At 39.9% G+C, this 14,977-nt stretch overlaps 1 protein-coding gene across 1 annotated transcript; it reads right to left on the bottom strand.

The window, feature by feature from the left end:
• Positions 1-581: 581 nt before the first annotated feature.
• Positions 582-5,613, bottom strand: LOC115737578 (protein HOTHEAD). The gene is made up of 6 exons (XM_030669763.2): positions 5,478-5,613; positions 4,339-4,711; positions 2,345-2,655; positions 1,699-2,084; positions 910-1,478; positions 582-809 (listed from the first exon to the last, which is right to left on the bottom strand). The coding sequence occupies exons 1-6, from the start codon at positions 5,575-5,577 to the stop codon at positions 755-757; spliced, it is 1,794 nt and encodes a 597-aa protein (XP_030525623.1). The 5' UTR covers positions 5,578-5,613; the 3' UTR covers positions 582-754.
• Positions 5,614-14,977: the final 9,364 nt, after the last annotated feature.

The following is a 14,977-nucleotide window of genomic DNA, read 5'->3' as shown; positions in this document are numbered from 1 at the left end:
CAACCATTCTCTGCTTAGCTCAGCAACACTGGTTCCGATGAGGGAGAACTTCCCATCTTATGTTTCTAGGGGTTTTATCAGAGTAGTCAAACAAGGTTTAGACACAATTTAAGCAAGAACTTTCAGAGACTGATGGCTCTAAACCTACAGAGACTCACAAACACTGCCTAGTTAGTCAGTCATTTCTAGGAGTCGGAGAGAACTCTTGCGTTTGAGGTAGATTTCGTTTAGGATCACAAAAGTTAAATATATCTCACACGAATATTTCAGCTCCTAATCGACAGGGTTCGCAAGGAATGAAATTCTTTACTGCTCGAATCAAGAACTTGAGTCCCTGAAAGGGTTGTGCTATTTCAGATGTAAATTTCCGGGTGACGCTTGCCTGAATAATGTGAAAACAGAGAAGGCCCAAAATTTTTTATGTCCAGATTGGTTAATTAAATGGATTGATGAGCAATGATTTTTCATCCAGCATTCCTACCCTCTTAGATCCAGTGAGGTTTTGTCCAAACCACCAACGAAATGAGCTAAAAGCATTCAAACATCTTCCATTCACCTCAGGTTCCTCGTGGACCGCAACGTGGATAAAAGACAGTAGATTAAGGTTGCTCACATAGGACTAGCACTAAATGGAACTGTTCATCTCCCAAGCAATCAGATTCTTCTTTTCACAAATTAGAATGACTAGCTAGATTACGTTTCGAAAGTCACAACATACACTAACTCCTTCAAATTCCTGCAAGTTTTTTGGCCCTCACACTGCAGCTGCTCGTCCCAGTCTTTTTCTCAAGATTGCAGCTCCCATATACCTGCATATCCCACCAAGACGAATATATCAGAGCATTACGTATTAGACCATTCTTCTTTTTCTGAATATATAACCTTGAAGGGAAAAGATTGTAGAAGTACCTGCCCATCATCATGACAGTGGCTTGCGGATTAGTCCCTGGGGACTCGCTGAATGTCGAACCATCGACGACTCTGAGCTGGTCAATGCCAAGGACCTTGTTCTCATGGTCCACCACCTTGCCTACTTGGCATCCTCCATGGTAGTGCCAGATCGTGATCACTGTGTCCCTGCAGAACTGCTCGAGGGACTTGGTGTCGTTGGTGTGCTTGGGGATGAGGTTGACACTAGCCTTGACGCTGATGTTGAGCAGCTTCTCCGTGGTTTGCTTGTTCACTCGTGTCAATTCCGTGAAGTACTTGGACTGCACGACCTTGGTGGCCAGGCGAATGCCGTCAACACACCGCTCCAGGTCATAAGGGTGGCTGAAATAGTTGAAGGTGATCAGAGGGTTGTCGTCAACGTTGGTGTTAATCAGCCTTAGCTCGCCTTTGGACAAGGGGTTGGCAATCTTTTCGAGGATGAAGCCTCCATGAAACACCTCATGAGGCAGGTCCCTTTTGCTTCGTTTATAGGCTTGAATGGCTTCTGGAGTTCTTTGTTTCGGGGGTATGGTGGATAACTGCCCGATCTGGTTACATCAAAAGATGGTCATCACGAATTTACAGAGACTGCACAAGTGAACCGAGAAAACATAGCACTAAGTAAAATGGTTCTTAACGTGATACAAAAGCTTCCTAGACCATGCTATCATGCTATGGCTATATCAAGTTATAAAGTAGTTAATAGTCTGTAGGGCAATATTAATATCACCAGGGTCTTTGGATTTCATTATTTGTAATAAAGCTCACCTCTGCTGACACGATTCCATGGTGGCAGCGGATACTATCTTTAGATTGCCCAAATCCATTGCTAGCTTCAAGATAGACTCCCAACTTGGTGATCCCAACGGTCTGAATGAGTGACTGGCGGATCGGTCTACGTGTGGGTACAAAAATGGTGTTCATAGGGTTGTCCGCTATGTCTTTCCCAACAAATTCCTGGTCCAGGACTGTGGATATGTTCAATTTTTCAAGGTCGGCTTTTGGTCCGATGCCGCTGAGCAGGAGCAATTGGGGGCTTCCAATAGCTCCACTAGATAGTATTACTTCGCTCTGCAGATTGCTCTTGAGAAAAGCTTGATGGTCATTTCCATTTTCATCTTTAAAGACGACTCCCACCGCCTTTGGTCGCTTCCCTGCGAAGGGAAAGGTTTCACGTTCAGTTTCCAATAACGTTTACGAGTCGGTAAGATCATCAATACATTCTATTTTTGCCCATTATGTGATATCAGATGTAGCTTCATACTTTCAACAGCTTCAGTTAAGGACTATGGCGAACTATCAACTACAAAAGTCAAGAAGCCAAGCTCAAGAAGAGCGTTTTAGTGCTGAAAAGCTTGACAAGAACTGGCCTTGTGCAACATTCATGCCAATCGATTCAATTAAGAAGGTTTACCTCTTGTGTCGAACACAATCTTTTGCACTGTCGCATATATCAATACAGTAAGCTTCTGAGGATTTGCAGTGGCAAGAAGCTCGGCAGCAGTGTGGCGCCGGCCGTACCTATCAAAAATGGTGCCCCCCACTTTGGTCCCATATAAATGATCGTAGGTGAACCCGTTAAAAGGTGACACCCCAACGTCCAAAAGACTGTCCTTGAATGCCTGTTGCCAAGGCGCAAAGTCCGGTCTATGGACAATCTGCTTCTCGACCCACGGGTACGACTTGCTCACCAATTTCTCGTCCCAACCTACCTTTCTAATGAACCTGCAAACCAGAACATAGTGCAGTTATTAATGCTGAAGTTATAGAAACGTTAATCCAGACTAACAACCAGTACCATCTACATATCTCCAACAGTCCTTCACCATTTAATGTTTCTCTTTATCCTAAAGTTCAATGCTTATCTCATGAGAAGTAATAAATAAAGAGGGACCAGACAAGCATCTAACCAAATGAAGCAAAATGAGAGATGGGTATCATAAATGCGGTGACATATGGTACCATGAGGATGTAATTATTGTCACGTGGTCACCGTCATTGCTTTCAAACCTCAAAGATTAATTGCTTTAGTAGCGAGATTGCAGCATTGAATCTGTCGACTTTGCCAAGCATGGTCTGCTTAAAATGCCTTCATATCTTGTGCTACAACTGCAAGAGAAAGCGCAATTTTGCTTTCACAAGACATCATGATGCGCGATTGACAGTCATCAACCTCTAATCCGGTTTCCATATCACTAACAACTACTATTTTCGACGGTCATCCAGAAATTTATGATTAGGTGGGACACGTTGGTGCATTGGAGGGCATTCAAATGTGGGAGCTGGTTCAAGGAATGTACGAAAACCGGACGTCTGTGCTTACGGCGTATATTCTCCATTCTTCTTCTTCTTCTTCCTTCTTCAAGAAAGAGACATCCAAGGACTAATACAAGCAAATATATGTCTAGATCTTGCAAAACTAACGTGAGACCAGGGAAATACAGACTGCAGAAGTAAATTTCCACAAAGGTTTCTTAAGAAGCAGAGTGAATTATGATCTGCAAATGCTAGGAAGCACTACTGTTACAGGCTACAGCTGCATGGACATGTCAACATCTTCCGGTGATGGTGAACTGTCTACATAATGGTTTAAAGTCAAATGTCTTTCAACCACCCTAAAACAGTTATGACCGCCCCCCAAAAAAGCAAAAAAGAAGTTAATAGAACACCTACCTTTAGAAGTAGGTTCTGTTCTGTATTAGCGAGAAGGCATTTTTGCCTTTTTGGTTAAAAGGATAGCTATCTCTCACATCAGAAAGGAAAAGAAAGACTACAAGCTTTTTTGGAGTATTGACATGTTCAAACTAATTTGCGTACTTTTACCTAGAGGATAAACAATATATGCATTCGCCGGGGAACGTTTAGTTTTGAATGATTATAGTATACCCCGCTGGTGTAAGAAAAAAAAAAGTTTACACAAGTGGTGTTATCCACCCTAGATTTGATGATTAGTGAGAGAGCGGGTACTTAAAATGCTGAAATTAATAGGAGATTAGCCTCTCTGTAAAATCTTCTTTACAGTGGCAGTGTATGTATCAATTTTCTGTGCACTGTTCCCCTTGAAAAGCATTTATTTGCTGAACTGGAAGTTGGCCACTGATACTGTGAATGCATTGAAATTTACTGTGCGACTTCCATAATCCAAAAGAGGAATTAGGCAAATAGGCTGTCTTTTCTAGTACTAGCTTGCAACATGTTCTTCTCTTGATTCTCATTTACCCTACTGAAAGTAGGGTCCAAGAGAAAGAAATTCCTCATCCCACTCACAAGTAGTAATCTTTTCTCTCTTTCTCTGCCTTTTTTACCTCAATCTTTAAGGAGATATACCAGTGTAGAAACTGCATGCGGCTATGAAGAGATAAACAAGATGTGTGCCATGGATTTGTCAAATGTCCTCAGAGGACTTACTCTGTGCTTGCTCTGGTATAGAACCCGGCATTGATGCAGGTGCCGCCGCCCAAGACCCTACCCCGGGAATTGAGAACGCCGTCCGTGGAGCTGAAGAACTGTGAGGCTGAGGTCTTCGACAGGTCCGCCAGGGTGAGGTGAAAATTCTCTAAGAGAGAGACATTGACATTTGCAAACGGGACACCCCCTCTTTCAAGCAGCAGGACACTGAAGTTCTGAGAGAGGGTGGCCGCCAGGGGACACCCGGCGGTGCCACCACCCACGATGATGTAGTCGTAGGCGTTGTTGGCGCTCGATGAAAACGACAAGGACGATGAGAATGTGCTTGCCTTCCGGATGAATGGGTACCTGTACTCCGAGTAATTTGGTTTCCCTGCATTGCAGAACATTGTGTCAGTGGCAAAGTTTGTTTTTTTCCCTCCTTAATTTCTTCAGCCCCATGTCTCTAATCAGCTGCCAACATCCACGTAAATCAAAGCACCATTAAGGCATTAACCAAAACGAATGGGGAAGGAGAATGCAAAGGTTGAAAAATGTACCGACTGAATATAGCAAGTGATTTGACCCCAAAAAAAAAAAAAAAAAGAATGTAGCAAGGGCTTTTTGCGTAGGAGCAACGGCGGCCAGCTTCACTTGCAAAATGATGTTTACATTTTGCGCAGAAGAAAAGATCAAAGATTGAATGGCAATGAGAAAAGATCAAAGACACAAGGCAACAGACATTGATATTTTTCCCGTAAAAAAACCTTTCTATCAATCAAGGAACCACAAATCCCAGGAAGTACGGTCTCATCACAAAGAAGAAGTGCCCATTAAACATAAAACCCCTAGAAATGCAAATGTTTGTGTGTCTCAATGAGGTACAATTAGACCCAACAATGGCACTGATCAAACAAGCTCTTATCTGAGAAGGCTGTGATCACAAAAGGATTGCAGACACTGAGGACATGGAAGAGAAAATCAGGACACCCCTCACGAGAGAGAAGCTAACAAGACGTCACCGCAAACGGAACACCAACTTCCTCCCAAGTCAAAAGCAACAAGAGACCAAGACGAATAAAACAAACTCGCCGAGACAGAGAGAGAGAGGAAGAGAAAGGGAAAATTTGGAGGAAAAAAGACGGGAAAAAAAAATGCACCTTGACAAGGAGAGAGCAAGCACAGGCAAATGAGGAAGAGGAGTAAAGAAACAGAGAGCTTGACTGGCGGTGGTGCTGTGGTTGCTCCAACCAGAGCCATCGCAGAAGCAGACAAAAAAACACAGAGGAAAACAGAGGGCTCGCACTCACTCCCCAACCCAACTCAGAGAGAGCTGCTCCTCTCAAGCGCTATGTGGCTCGCTCTGGTTGGCCTTGTTCCGTGCGCTTCTCTGAACGACCATATATATATGTACAAACTCTAGCCAAAACCGAGAGATAGATTAGCATAATTACGTGCAGAGTAAATGCTCGATTGCGAGCAGTGAAACACAACAAGATTAAAACCCCAAAACATGATTTCATGAACAATGAGTAAGACCCCCGGGGAAAATTTCCAGCTCCTCAAATGGGTGTCTGGTCATCAATCAGGCCCCCTATTAAAGATTCACTGGAACTACAACTGGAAAGGGGTCATTCAATTCAATGGGGTTGAGGTTGAAACGTGGCCATACTAAAAAAAAAAAAATTGGTAAAAGAGAAAAAAAAAAAAAGGGTAGGGTGGGGGGAGTGAATGCCGCGGTTGGAGTTGGGAATTCTTGGCCATTAGGATTCAAAGTCCCAAGCCTCAATCCCGCAGCTGTACGTACGTGGACAGCTCATGTCATGCATTGAAACTTACCATCTTTTGCGTCCGAGTGCGGGTGGTATTAATGTAGCTTGTGTATTTTATATGGTGTGAATGTGTCGGGATCAAGCGCACAAATATAATGAAATAGAGAAAACTTTCATCCAGTAAAGGATTCCACTATAATTAGTATCATACATTCCTCCATTACAATTTTCAAATACAAGAGAAAGATATCGTATATAAACGACACAAGAAAACCCTAGAAGTCGCGAAATTGTCCAAATGGAGAAAGAGTGGGACCTCTGTGCCTTTCAGTCAATAGGGAGTATGAACCACGTCATAACACAATAGGAAACTGTCCAAATGAAGAAAGATTCCAATCCCAAGTCATTGCCGCTTTCTATACTTTTTGTATTAAGTATGATTTACTCATTAACAAGACTTATTTATAGTTAATGTTGGATATCTAGCTTATGCTCTATACAAAATAACAACACATTAACCAATAAGTGCTCTTAGAGTACTGAGATATGAACTTGTAAGCCGTATCGCTTTCTAACGGTTCATGTTTTTAAAACGAAAAAGCTCACTCGCTTAACTTTTGATCGATGTGATAAATGAAATGGAATTATATTAGGCAAGGTTTAGTAGCAGGAAATGGGGCTGGAGAAGAATTGTGTATTTATAATCCATTTATTTCGCAAAAAAAATGAATGGTTTGGAAAATGTTTTAATGTTTTCCTAAAAGTGATGGTTTTTATCACTTGAAATAATTAGTTAATGAGAAATATTTCATTATCAACAAAATGTTTTTATAGACGATGAAAATATATTTGATTTATTCATTTTTTGTGCGCCATACAAGTGATCATTTTAAAAGAAAATATTTTTGAAATCATTCATTTTTCATTGTAGTACTTGATATGGCTTCAGCATTAAGAAACTAAAATTCATAGGAAATGCTGATTCTATCAATGGAAGGCATGGACATTCCATTCAACTCTAGAACACACGTAGCCTCAATTCTTTCGAATGTCCACATCTTTTCCTCGTTACAGTAAAACAGTGTGTTGTAATAACGTTCTGTTCCTTGTTTCATTTTAGTTTTAAGGGAAAATTCCAATTAAGGGCTCGAAGTACAGTCATTTTTTCAAATAAGGGCTTGAAGTAATCATTGTTTTAAATAAGGGCATGAAGTGCCCTTCTCGTTTCAAACAAGAGTCCGAAGCGGTTATACACGTTTCAAATAATGGCTTGACCTTGTCGACTGGTCAATCAAGGGCATTTTCGACAAAATACAATTTGAATTGAATTTTTAGTTAAATTAAATTAAAAAATTTAAAATTAAAATACCAAAAAAAGGGGGGAACTCCCCCCTGTGTTTTCTTTTCTTGTTTTTTTACTTTTTTTCAATTTTTAGAAAATAGAAAAAGGAAACACAAAGAAAAAAATTTTAAAAAAATAAATGATGAAAATGTTACTGACCAATTGAGGAGAGGCTTTTTTGGAGATTGATATTGCAACTTCAGGTTCTTGTTTAGAACAAATCCCACTTCGAGCCCTTGTTTGAGAAAATGAGGACACTTCGGCCATTATTTGAGTTTTAATCTTCATCCTAATTCTCTATACCATTCAATTTGCTAATTTAATTCTAAATATTTTGAAACTTTGTCTATACGATCTTTTTGGCCAATTTTGGCTAGAAATCATGACATGGACGCTGGCTAATGCTGTCGCGGATTATTCTTGCATTTAAAAAAAATATAAATTTTTCATTGTTTTTTAATTTTTTTCCCATTGTGGTCAGCAACCCCTCCCCGACTTACAAACTCTTCCCTAGTGGCCGGCGAAGGTCGCCAACCACAGTGGAAAAAAGGGAAACGACAAAAATGATAAAAATGACAAAAAGACCAGCTATGGTGATCTAAATGTTTAGGATTAAATTGGACAAATTAAAATATTCAAGACTGAATTGACATATGTACAATAAGTTTAAAACCTTTGTTTTTATTTTGGTAATTTCCATCCAAGCACGTCGTGTTCTTCATGGCAATCACAAAGTTAGTACGGAAAAATCGGTGGCGGTTGGACGCTATAAATTTATGCATGGTGATTGAAACGGGGAAACGAACACTGCAAGAGGATGATGGTACAGCCAACAGCAAAACAAAAACCATTCACATCTTTTGCTGATCAACACAAGCAATTTAAGCGCATTCAAGCGCATAACACAGAGTGACTAACGTTAGCCGACGCAGCAGATACTTTTCGTATCTTGACGCGACTCGTTGACTGACAAATCAACGGCCAGTCAACGGGGCTCGAAGCAACTGCAAAAATACGGAGGATCTTGGGGATTCTTTCGAGTTTTATAAAGGAACCCGAGCATTCTTCGCCGGCCGTGTTGTACCCAGATGGGAGGACGACCTGCGGTTTGTGGACGACGGCGGCGTCGTCTAGGGGTTTTCCCACTGGGGCGTTCCAGAAGTTACAGACGTGCGTTCATCAATGGCGGGTGTCGGATTTTGGTGGGGGCAGTAAAGTCTGGAGGGTTAAAGCGGCGTAAATGAGAAGTGACGGACAAGAAGAACACTTTTAACATCTGCCGAGCTGGTTTTGAATGGGACTCCCAACCACAAAGGAAATGGAGGAGACGCCTTTCGCTTTCGCCATTTACGCACCTAAAGGTATGGCTCTGCAACATCACCTTCGCTTTGGCTCTCTTCTTTGTTCCTTCGGATTTTTCATGGTGGAGATTTTGCCAGGACTTCAATCACAGGCTCAGAACTTTCTGGGCCGGAAGCTTGTCTTCTTTTCTTTTTCTCAGAATCGCGGGGTTGTTTGTCCTCCCGAAATTCAATTTTATCTTGATTTTCGGGTTTATATTTCGAAAACACCCAAATTAATGCACATATCAAATTTATTCTAAATTTTTTTTTTATCACAAAAAATCTCAAATTGGTACACATATGATAAATTCACCCTCCTTTAACTTCCATTAAATGCTACCATCAAGTTGCTGAGGTAGATGACACGTGACAGTTGATCAGTGTACTGGTTTGACGTTTTTACCATTCATTTGTCGCAGATGTATCGGTTTGAATTTTTTTTTTTATGAGAAGTGAATTTGTCATAGATGTACTAATTTGAGATTTTTTGTGCTATTACCAATTGATTTTTTTCATTTAATTTCGATGTTGAAATTTGGGAACTTTTAACTTTTTAAAAATCTAAAACATTTGAAACTCTAGTAATATAGAAATATTGGTAATAGATGCTTTTTCGTAATTTTTTAGAGGCTGTATATAATGGTTTGGATTTTGCTCGGAAAAAAGGTACTTTGTATTTTTGCTGAATCTTAAACGAACGAGCCCCAAATTTTTTACTTCCCCACCCAATCCAGTATGTTTTTCAAACTTAAAAAAGTTATGGCAAAATTATATAAGAATTTACGTATTAACATTTTGTTTCTTTGGAATTTCTCCCGCGACAAAATATCATTCGTCGAAAGTAGTTTTTCACCTTTTAAGCGGAGAAAAAAGGTACATGAGGGTTCCAGAATGGAAATATCTAGGTTAATTAGGGAATCAACAATTTCACTTCTAATAGAACTATACAAACATAAACCGTATCAGAATTTGATCAACGATACGATTTAGAAAGTACAATAATTATATATGTAAACAAAATTTGCTAGAATTTAATCGACGACAAAGCCTAAATATTCTATAATATCATGCCACAATTTAATCGAACTCGCAACACTCGAGATAAAAATACATGCCAAAATTTAATCGACAACGTGAATATGAAAACTAGAACAAAGGAATTTTTTTTTGGTCGAAAGAACAAAGGAAATTAAAGCACCGTTTTTTTTTTTGGGGGTTAGAAAAGCATCGTATTGAGAGGTAATATTTTGTTTGATTTGTGCGGGAGCCTCTGAAGAGTACGATATGGCTATTTAAAGTCTACAATCAACGGAGGTTACAAATGAAGGCTCACAAAAAAAAAAAAAAAAACATTAGGAGCGGATGTTACAAACAAAGGGTATAAATGGAAGTTATAAGAGAAGGTTGCAGAGGGAAGTTACCAATAGAGGTTACAAGCGATTATCGACTATTTCTTTTACTTCACTACCTTGATAATTTCCTCGATTTCCACTTTTTTGTCGATTCCTTCCAATTGTCGATTTATCACGCTGTCGATAATTTTATTCATAAATGACCAAATTTTGCTTTCATCGACTAAGTCCATTACATGTTCGGTAATAACAAAAAATATTTAGCCATTTTTTGTGCAAACACATTTATGCTATGTTTATTTCGAAAAAAAAAAATAATTCAGAAAATAATTTTAAGAAATAATAGTTTATATTGCTTGAAGTAACTAGTCAATGAATATATTTTTATTATTGTTGATAATCTATGTCTAAACATTTATATATTTGTTCAATTGTATTTTTAATCTATATAAGCGATCGTCTATTGAAAAATATTTTTCAAATCATTCAGTGGTTGTTTTATTTGTATGAATTCTTTTGATAACAACAGAATTGGAAAAAAAAATCTAAAAAAAAAAGCAGTAATCAATAGAAATTAAGTTGACTCGATAATAAGAAAAGGCCACGTCAACAACGACTGTTGTCCTTATCACGAAATCATCGAGAGCCCCTCTAGCAAAGACGAAATCATGCAAAAGGCCACATCACATTACGTATCGATTTTCCCGGTGGATGGGTTGAGTCTGATCGTCGTATTTGGGACAGGACGTGGGGATTGACACCCCCAACCCGACGAAGGTACGACGTCACATCCCCAAAACGGACACCACGAGCCAACTTGATGCCTTAAGAACACATATCGTGTGGCGTGTGCTTCACGTTCCAACTCTCGTTTTTATTTTGTTTCGAGCTGTAGTCAAATTATGCCCATATGGCCATGAGCTCGAGCTGCGGCTCGCGATTGGTGTCGATAATAAAAATTTATTCATTGACTTATCGATAATAAGACTCGCGATTGGCGTCAACACCACACTTGTGAAGTTGCATGCTCACGTGTAGAGAAAATTATCCAATCGGTCATGAATTTATCGTACATACGTGAAATTCGATCGTAAATTTTTCTATTTTATCAATTTAGCCTTAAGCGTTTGCGCGAAATTCCAACGTAAACTTTTCCGGTCAATTATCGCTTGAAAATTGCCGACCCGAAAGTTCGGTCGTTGCCGACTTGCCGAGCGTCGAAGGTGGCTATGTTCCGAGTCTTCTCACGGAAAATTGACCGGAAGGAGTACATTTAAATTTCGTGTAGAAGTTGAGGACCGAATTGATAAAATTAAAAAGTTCATGACCGAACCGGCATTCGTACAATAGATTTAAGAACCGACTGGATAATTCCCTCCTTACATTCACATGCTCTGGCAAGATGTTTGCGACTTCTCTGTCGATGTATAATTTGGTATGTTCGACCCGGTAATAAAATTGCAATTATAACAAGATGGTGGAGTTTGTATAGTGACGTATGTTAACCGAGTCGGGCGGGCAAAAATCTTGAATCGCTGCATCGATCAACAAATACATTCATCAGGCATTCTTGAATATCTCGAAACTTCGTAAAATCGAATCCACAATTCCTATGCTGTGGTCATGCTGTCATTCGCTTTCATTCGCTCTGAATTTCAACCACAATTTCGGCACTTGGCTGTTTAATTATCACATATTTACAAAAGTCAATAAATGATAGCCATTACTTCTTCTTCTTCTTTTTATTTTGATCTAGCGAGTCGGGTGGGTATCTGGACCAGCTTTTGCGGCGCCTCATCGGTCCATCTCTTGTGGCGGTGCACCTGAAGATCTGAATTAAGTTTGCCGTCAATCTAAGCCAACCAGTCAATAACATGGGAATTTTTTCGAGGAACTTCATGAACTCTTTAAAAAGATTCATGAACTGACAGATTATAAAGGTTTTGCACTTTCAGTATCAATGCAGTGTTCCGAGAAAACGTCTCATCGAAACGTTATCGGCGTCCACACGGCACACGCTCATCTGTTTTTACCCGTATGTGTTGGCATTGATGAAGGCATTTGTGCAATTGGATGCTCAACCAAAATGCCTTTACGATGTTTGGACCAGCGAGAGGGGGACACTTGCACGTGAAAGAACTTGGGATCCGGCTGTAAATGCAAGAGCTGCAATTATTTGGTCAATTTAACTCGACAAATTCTTAAATGAATGATTGAAGTGAATCATCACATTTAACTATCACGATTTACTACTACAATTCACTAAGCATAATTCATATTTAAACACACGAATAAATATGAAATATTAACAAAATAAAAAACCTTAGTCATAAATATAGCCGAAATTGGAAGCCGAGGTCAATGATTTCAGATTACACACTCATAATCGAACGACATGCAATACCACAGGATCGCGTGAAACGATATACTAAGAAAAACACAAAAACTTGTTACGAGTTACAATACATGTTACAGGCTCCAAGTTCCACTTATCTAGAACCTAAAACCTATCCGTCGAAACAGTTCCTCAATTTTTGGAACCTGGAACCTATCATGCATAATTTAAAATCTAAAGCCGAATAGGTTCTCTATTGGTCCGATTTCAGGTTTCAAGTTACATCCTGAAACCATGCTCATTGCTAATTAATATGAGGGCGAAGCATGGAGTTCGGTGCCATATACGAAAGTACCGGAGATTTTCATCACAATCGAGCTCTTCTTATTTCCCTCCTGTTTTCACTCCAATTTCTCTCCTCCTCCTCTTCTTCTTCTTCTTCTTTCGATTTTTTACTTAGGTAATTTCCACGCATCACAAGCATGATGTGATGCTTCACGCACCCCAATTTACGAGGAGGATTAGGTACCGCAAGGCCAAATTTATGGCTACCACGCTCGGCCGTCGGTCCCTCAGAACTTCCCATATGTGAACTCCATGGTCCCCTCAAAATCTACTTTTGTTGCTTTAAAAAAAATGGGGACTGGGGAGGTGCTCTCGAGCCCTATGTGCATCCATGGTCCCCTCAAAATCTACTTTGGTTGAAACGAGGGAAGGTCCTAGGAGAGATTCAAGCCTATGTCAATCATATAGTCTACTTCTACTATGTGTATTTAGAGGGGGGGGAGGTAGGTCTCGGTCGGGTCCCGATCCGACGTAAATCCTCCGGTCCTTGCGTGGATGACTGGCCTTTCGATGAACTAGACAGGTGCGCTCGAACCTAATACCCAAAATTAAATTACAACGTGCGAAAGAATTGCGTTGAAAAATGTCCCGTGTCGAAACTTGATGTAGCGTTGAGTACTCAATATATCATGGTTGGTTCATAACTCATTGACTATAGTTTTTGAGTGAAGGTGGATATAATTCGATACGTTAAGTTAAAATACACGAAAAAAGTATTGAGATGGGGGTGTGAATTGTGTTGGGAAAGTCTCGTATCGGAAAATAAATGTGGCATTGAGCACTTAACTTATCATAATCGGTCCATAACTCATTAAATAAAATTCTTTAGTAGAGGTGGATCTAATTTAATATGTTGAGAGGCTTGGATCGGAGCTCTAGATGAAAGCATCGGGAGTCGATTGCGCGTACAAGCCACAAGGCACATTGGTCAATGGTTCATGATTACCTTATCCGGTTTTCCCACGTGAATCGTTTACTTGTAACTATTCAGTATTCTTATGAAAAAAAATAACCACATCCAAGCGTTTCCGCTACCAAATTCATTTTGAATTTAATAAATGCATTGCTTGTGAAGTATGTGTTCATGTATGTCCTAAAGATCTACCTGTTTGTTGATTGGAAATTGAAAATTGGCATACGAAAAAAACGTTTGCTTAATTACAAACATTGATTTCGGAATCCATATTTTTTTGTGGTAACGGTGTTGAGTATTGTCCAACAACTTATTTATCTATGAGTAAAGAATCTGAACTTTCTACTTTTGAGTATCACGAATTGAGCGATGTCGTAAATCTTGGTATGTGAATATACGTTGTTGGGTCCTCTATTTTATTTTTCCACTAGGGCCGAACCTAAATTTGTGCTCGAGAGATGGCTGTCCATATATTGATGACGGATGTATGGATTCTCGAGAAGAGGGGAGTTGTCGCGGACCATGGACCGCTCGGATGCCGTGAGTGAAAAGAAAGTTGGCTACCAACATGTGGTTGGGTCTGGTCTCGTTGAGACCTGTTTGAGACATCTTGCGCAGGAAGATACCTCAATTAAAGGGCAGATCGTCTTGTACTAGAAAGCACCAACTCTCCCTTTTGCCTTCTACTGCGCGCTTAAAATGATTCTTGATATTTGTCTGCACCTTAGTCTTGTATGGAATCTTACTTGTCCCCAAATTCGACCAGCAATTTTCTGGAGTTGCCCAACGCCCGACAATGTCCACTTGCACTCGTTCCTAACGGCGCCGTTTATCATAATGGAATTCAAAAGAGAGTGGGTCGAGATTTCGAGATGACAATTTGACCACATGAATAAAGAGCATGCCGCGTTAGTTGAGGATTGAATTAGACCATGGGGTAGCGGTCCATTGACGGGGGAGGTAGGTCTCGGTCGGGTCCCGATCCGACGTAAATCCTCCGATCCTTGCGTGGATGACTGGCCTTTCGATGAACTAGACAGGTGCGCTTGAACCTAATATCCAAAATTAAATTACAACGTGCGCAAGAATTGCGATGAAAAAAGTCCCATATCAAGACTTGATGTAGCGTTGAGTACTTAATATATCATGGTTGGTCATAACTCATTGACTATAGTTTTTTAGTGAAGGTGGATATAATTCGATACGTTAAGTTAAAATACACGAAAAAAGTGTGAGATGGGTGAATTGTGTTTGGAAA

This window comes from Rhodamnia argentea, chromosome 2 (assembly GCF_020921035.1).
Source record: "Rhodamnia argentea isolate NSW1041297 chromosome 2, ASM2092103v1, whole genome shotgun sequence".
Taxonomy (NCBI): domain Eukaryota; kingdom Viridiplantae; phylum Streptophyta; class Magnoliopsida; order Myrtales; family Myrtaceae; genus Rhodamnia; species Rhodamnia argentea.
This window is presented reverse-complemented; position numbering and strand designations above follow the sequence as displayed.

Excerpts from the sequence above, each read along its gene's own strand:
- LOC115737578 (XM_030669763.2), bottom strand. The coding sequence starts at position 5,577 with ATGGCTCTGGTTGGAGCAACCACAGCACCACCGCCAGTCAAGCTCTCT. Across the intron at positions 1,479-1,698 it reads ATGGAATCGTGTCAGCAGAG|ATCGGGCAGTTATCCACCAT; the intron begins GTGAGCTTTATT and ends TGATGTAACCAG. Across the intron at positions 810-909 it reads ACTGTCATGATGATGGGCAG|GTATATGGGAGCTGCAATCT; the intron begins GTACTTCTACAA and ends TGGGATATGCAG.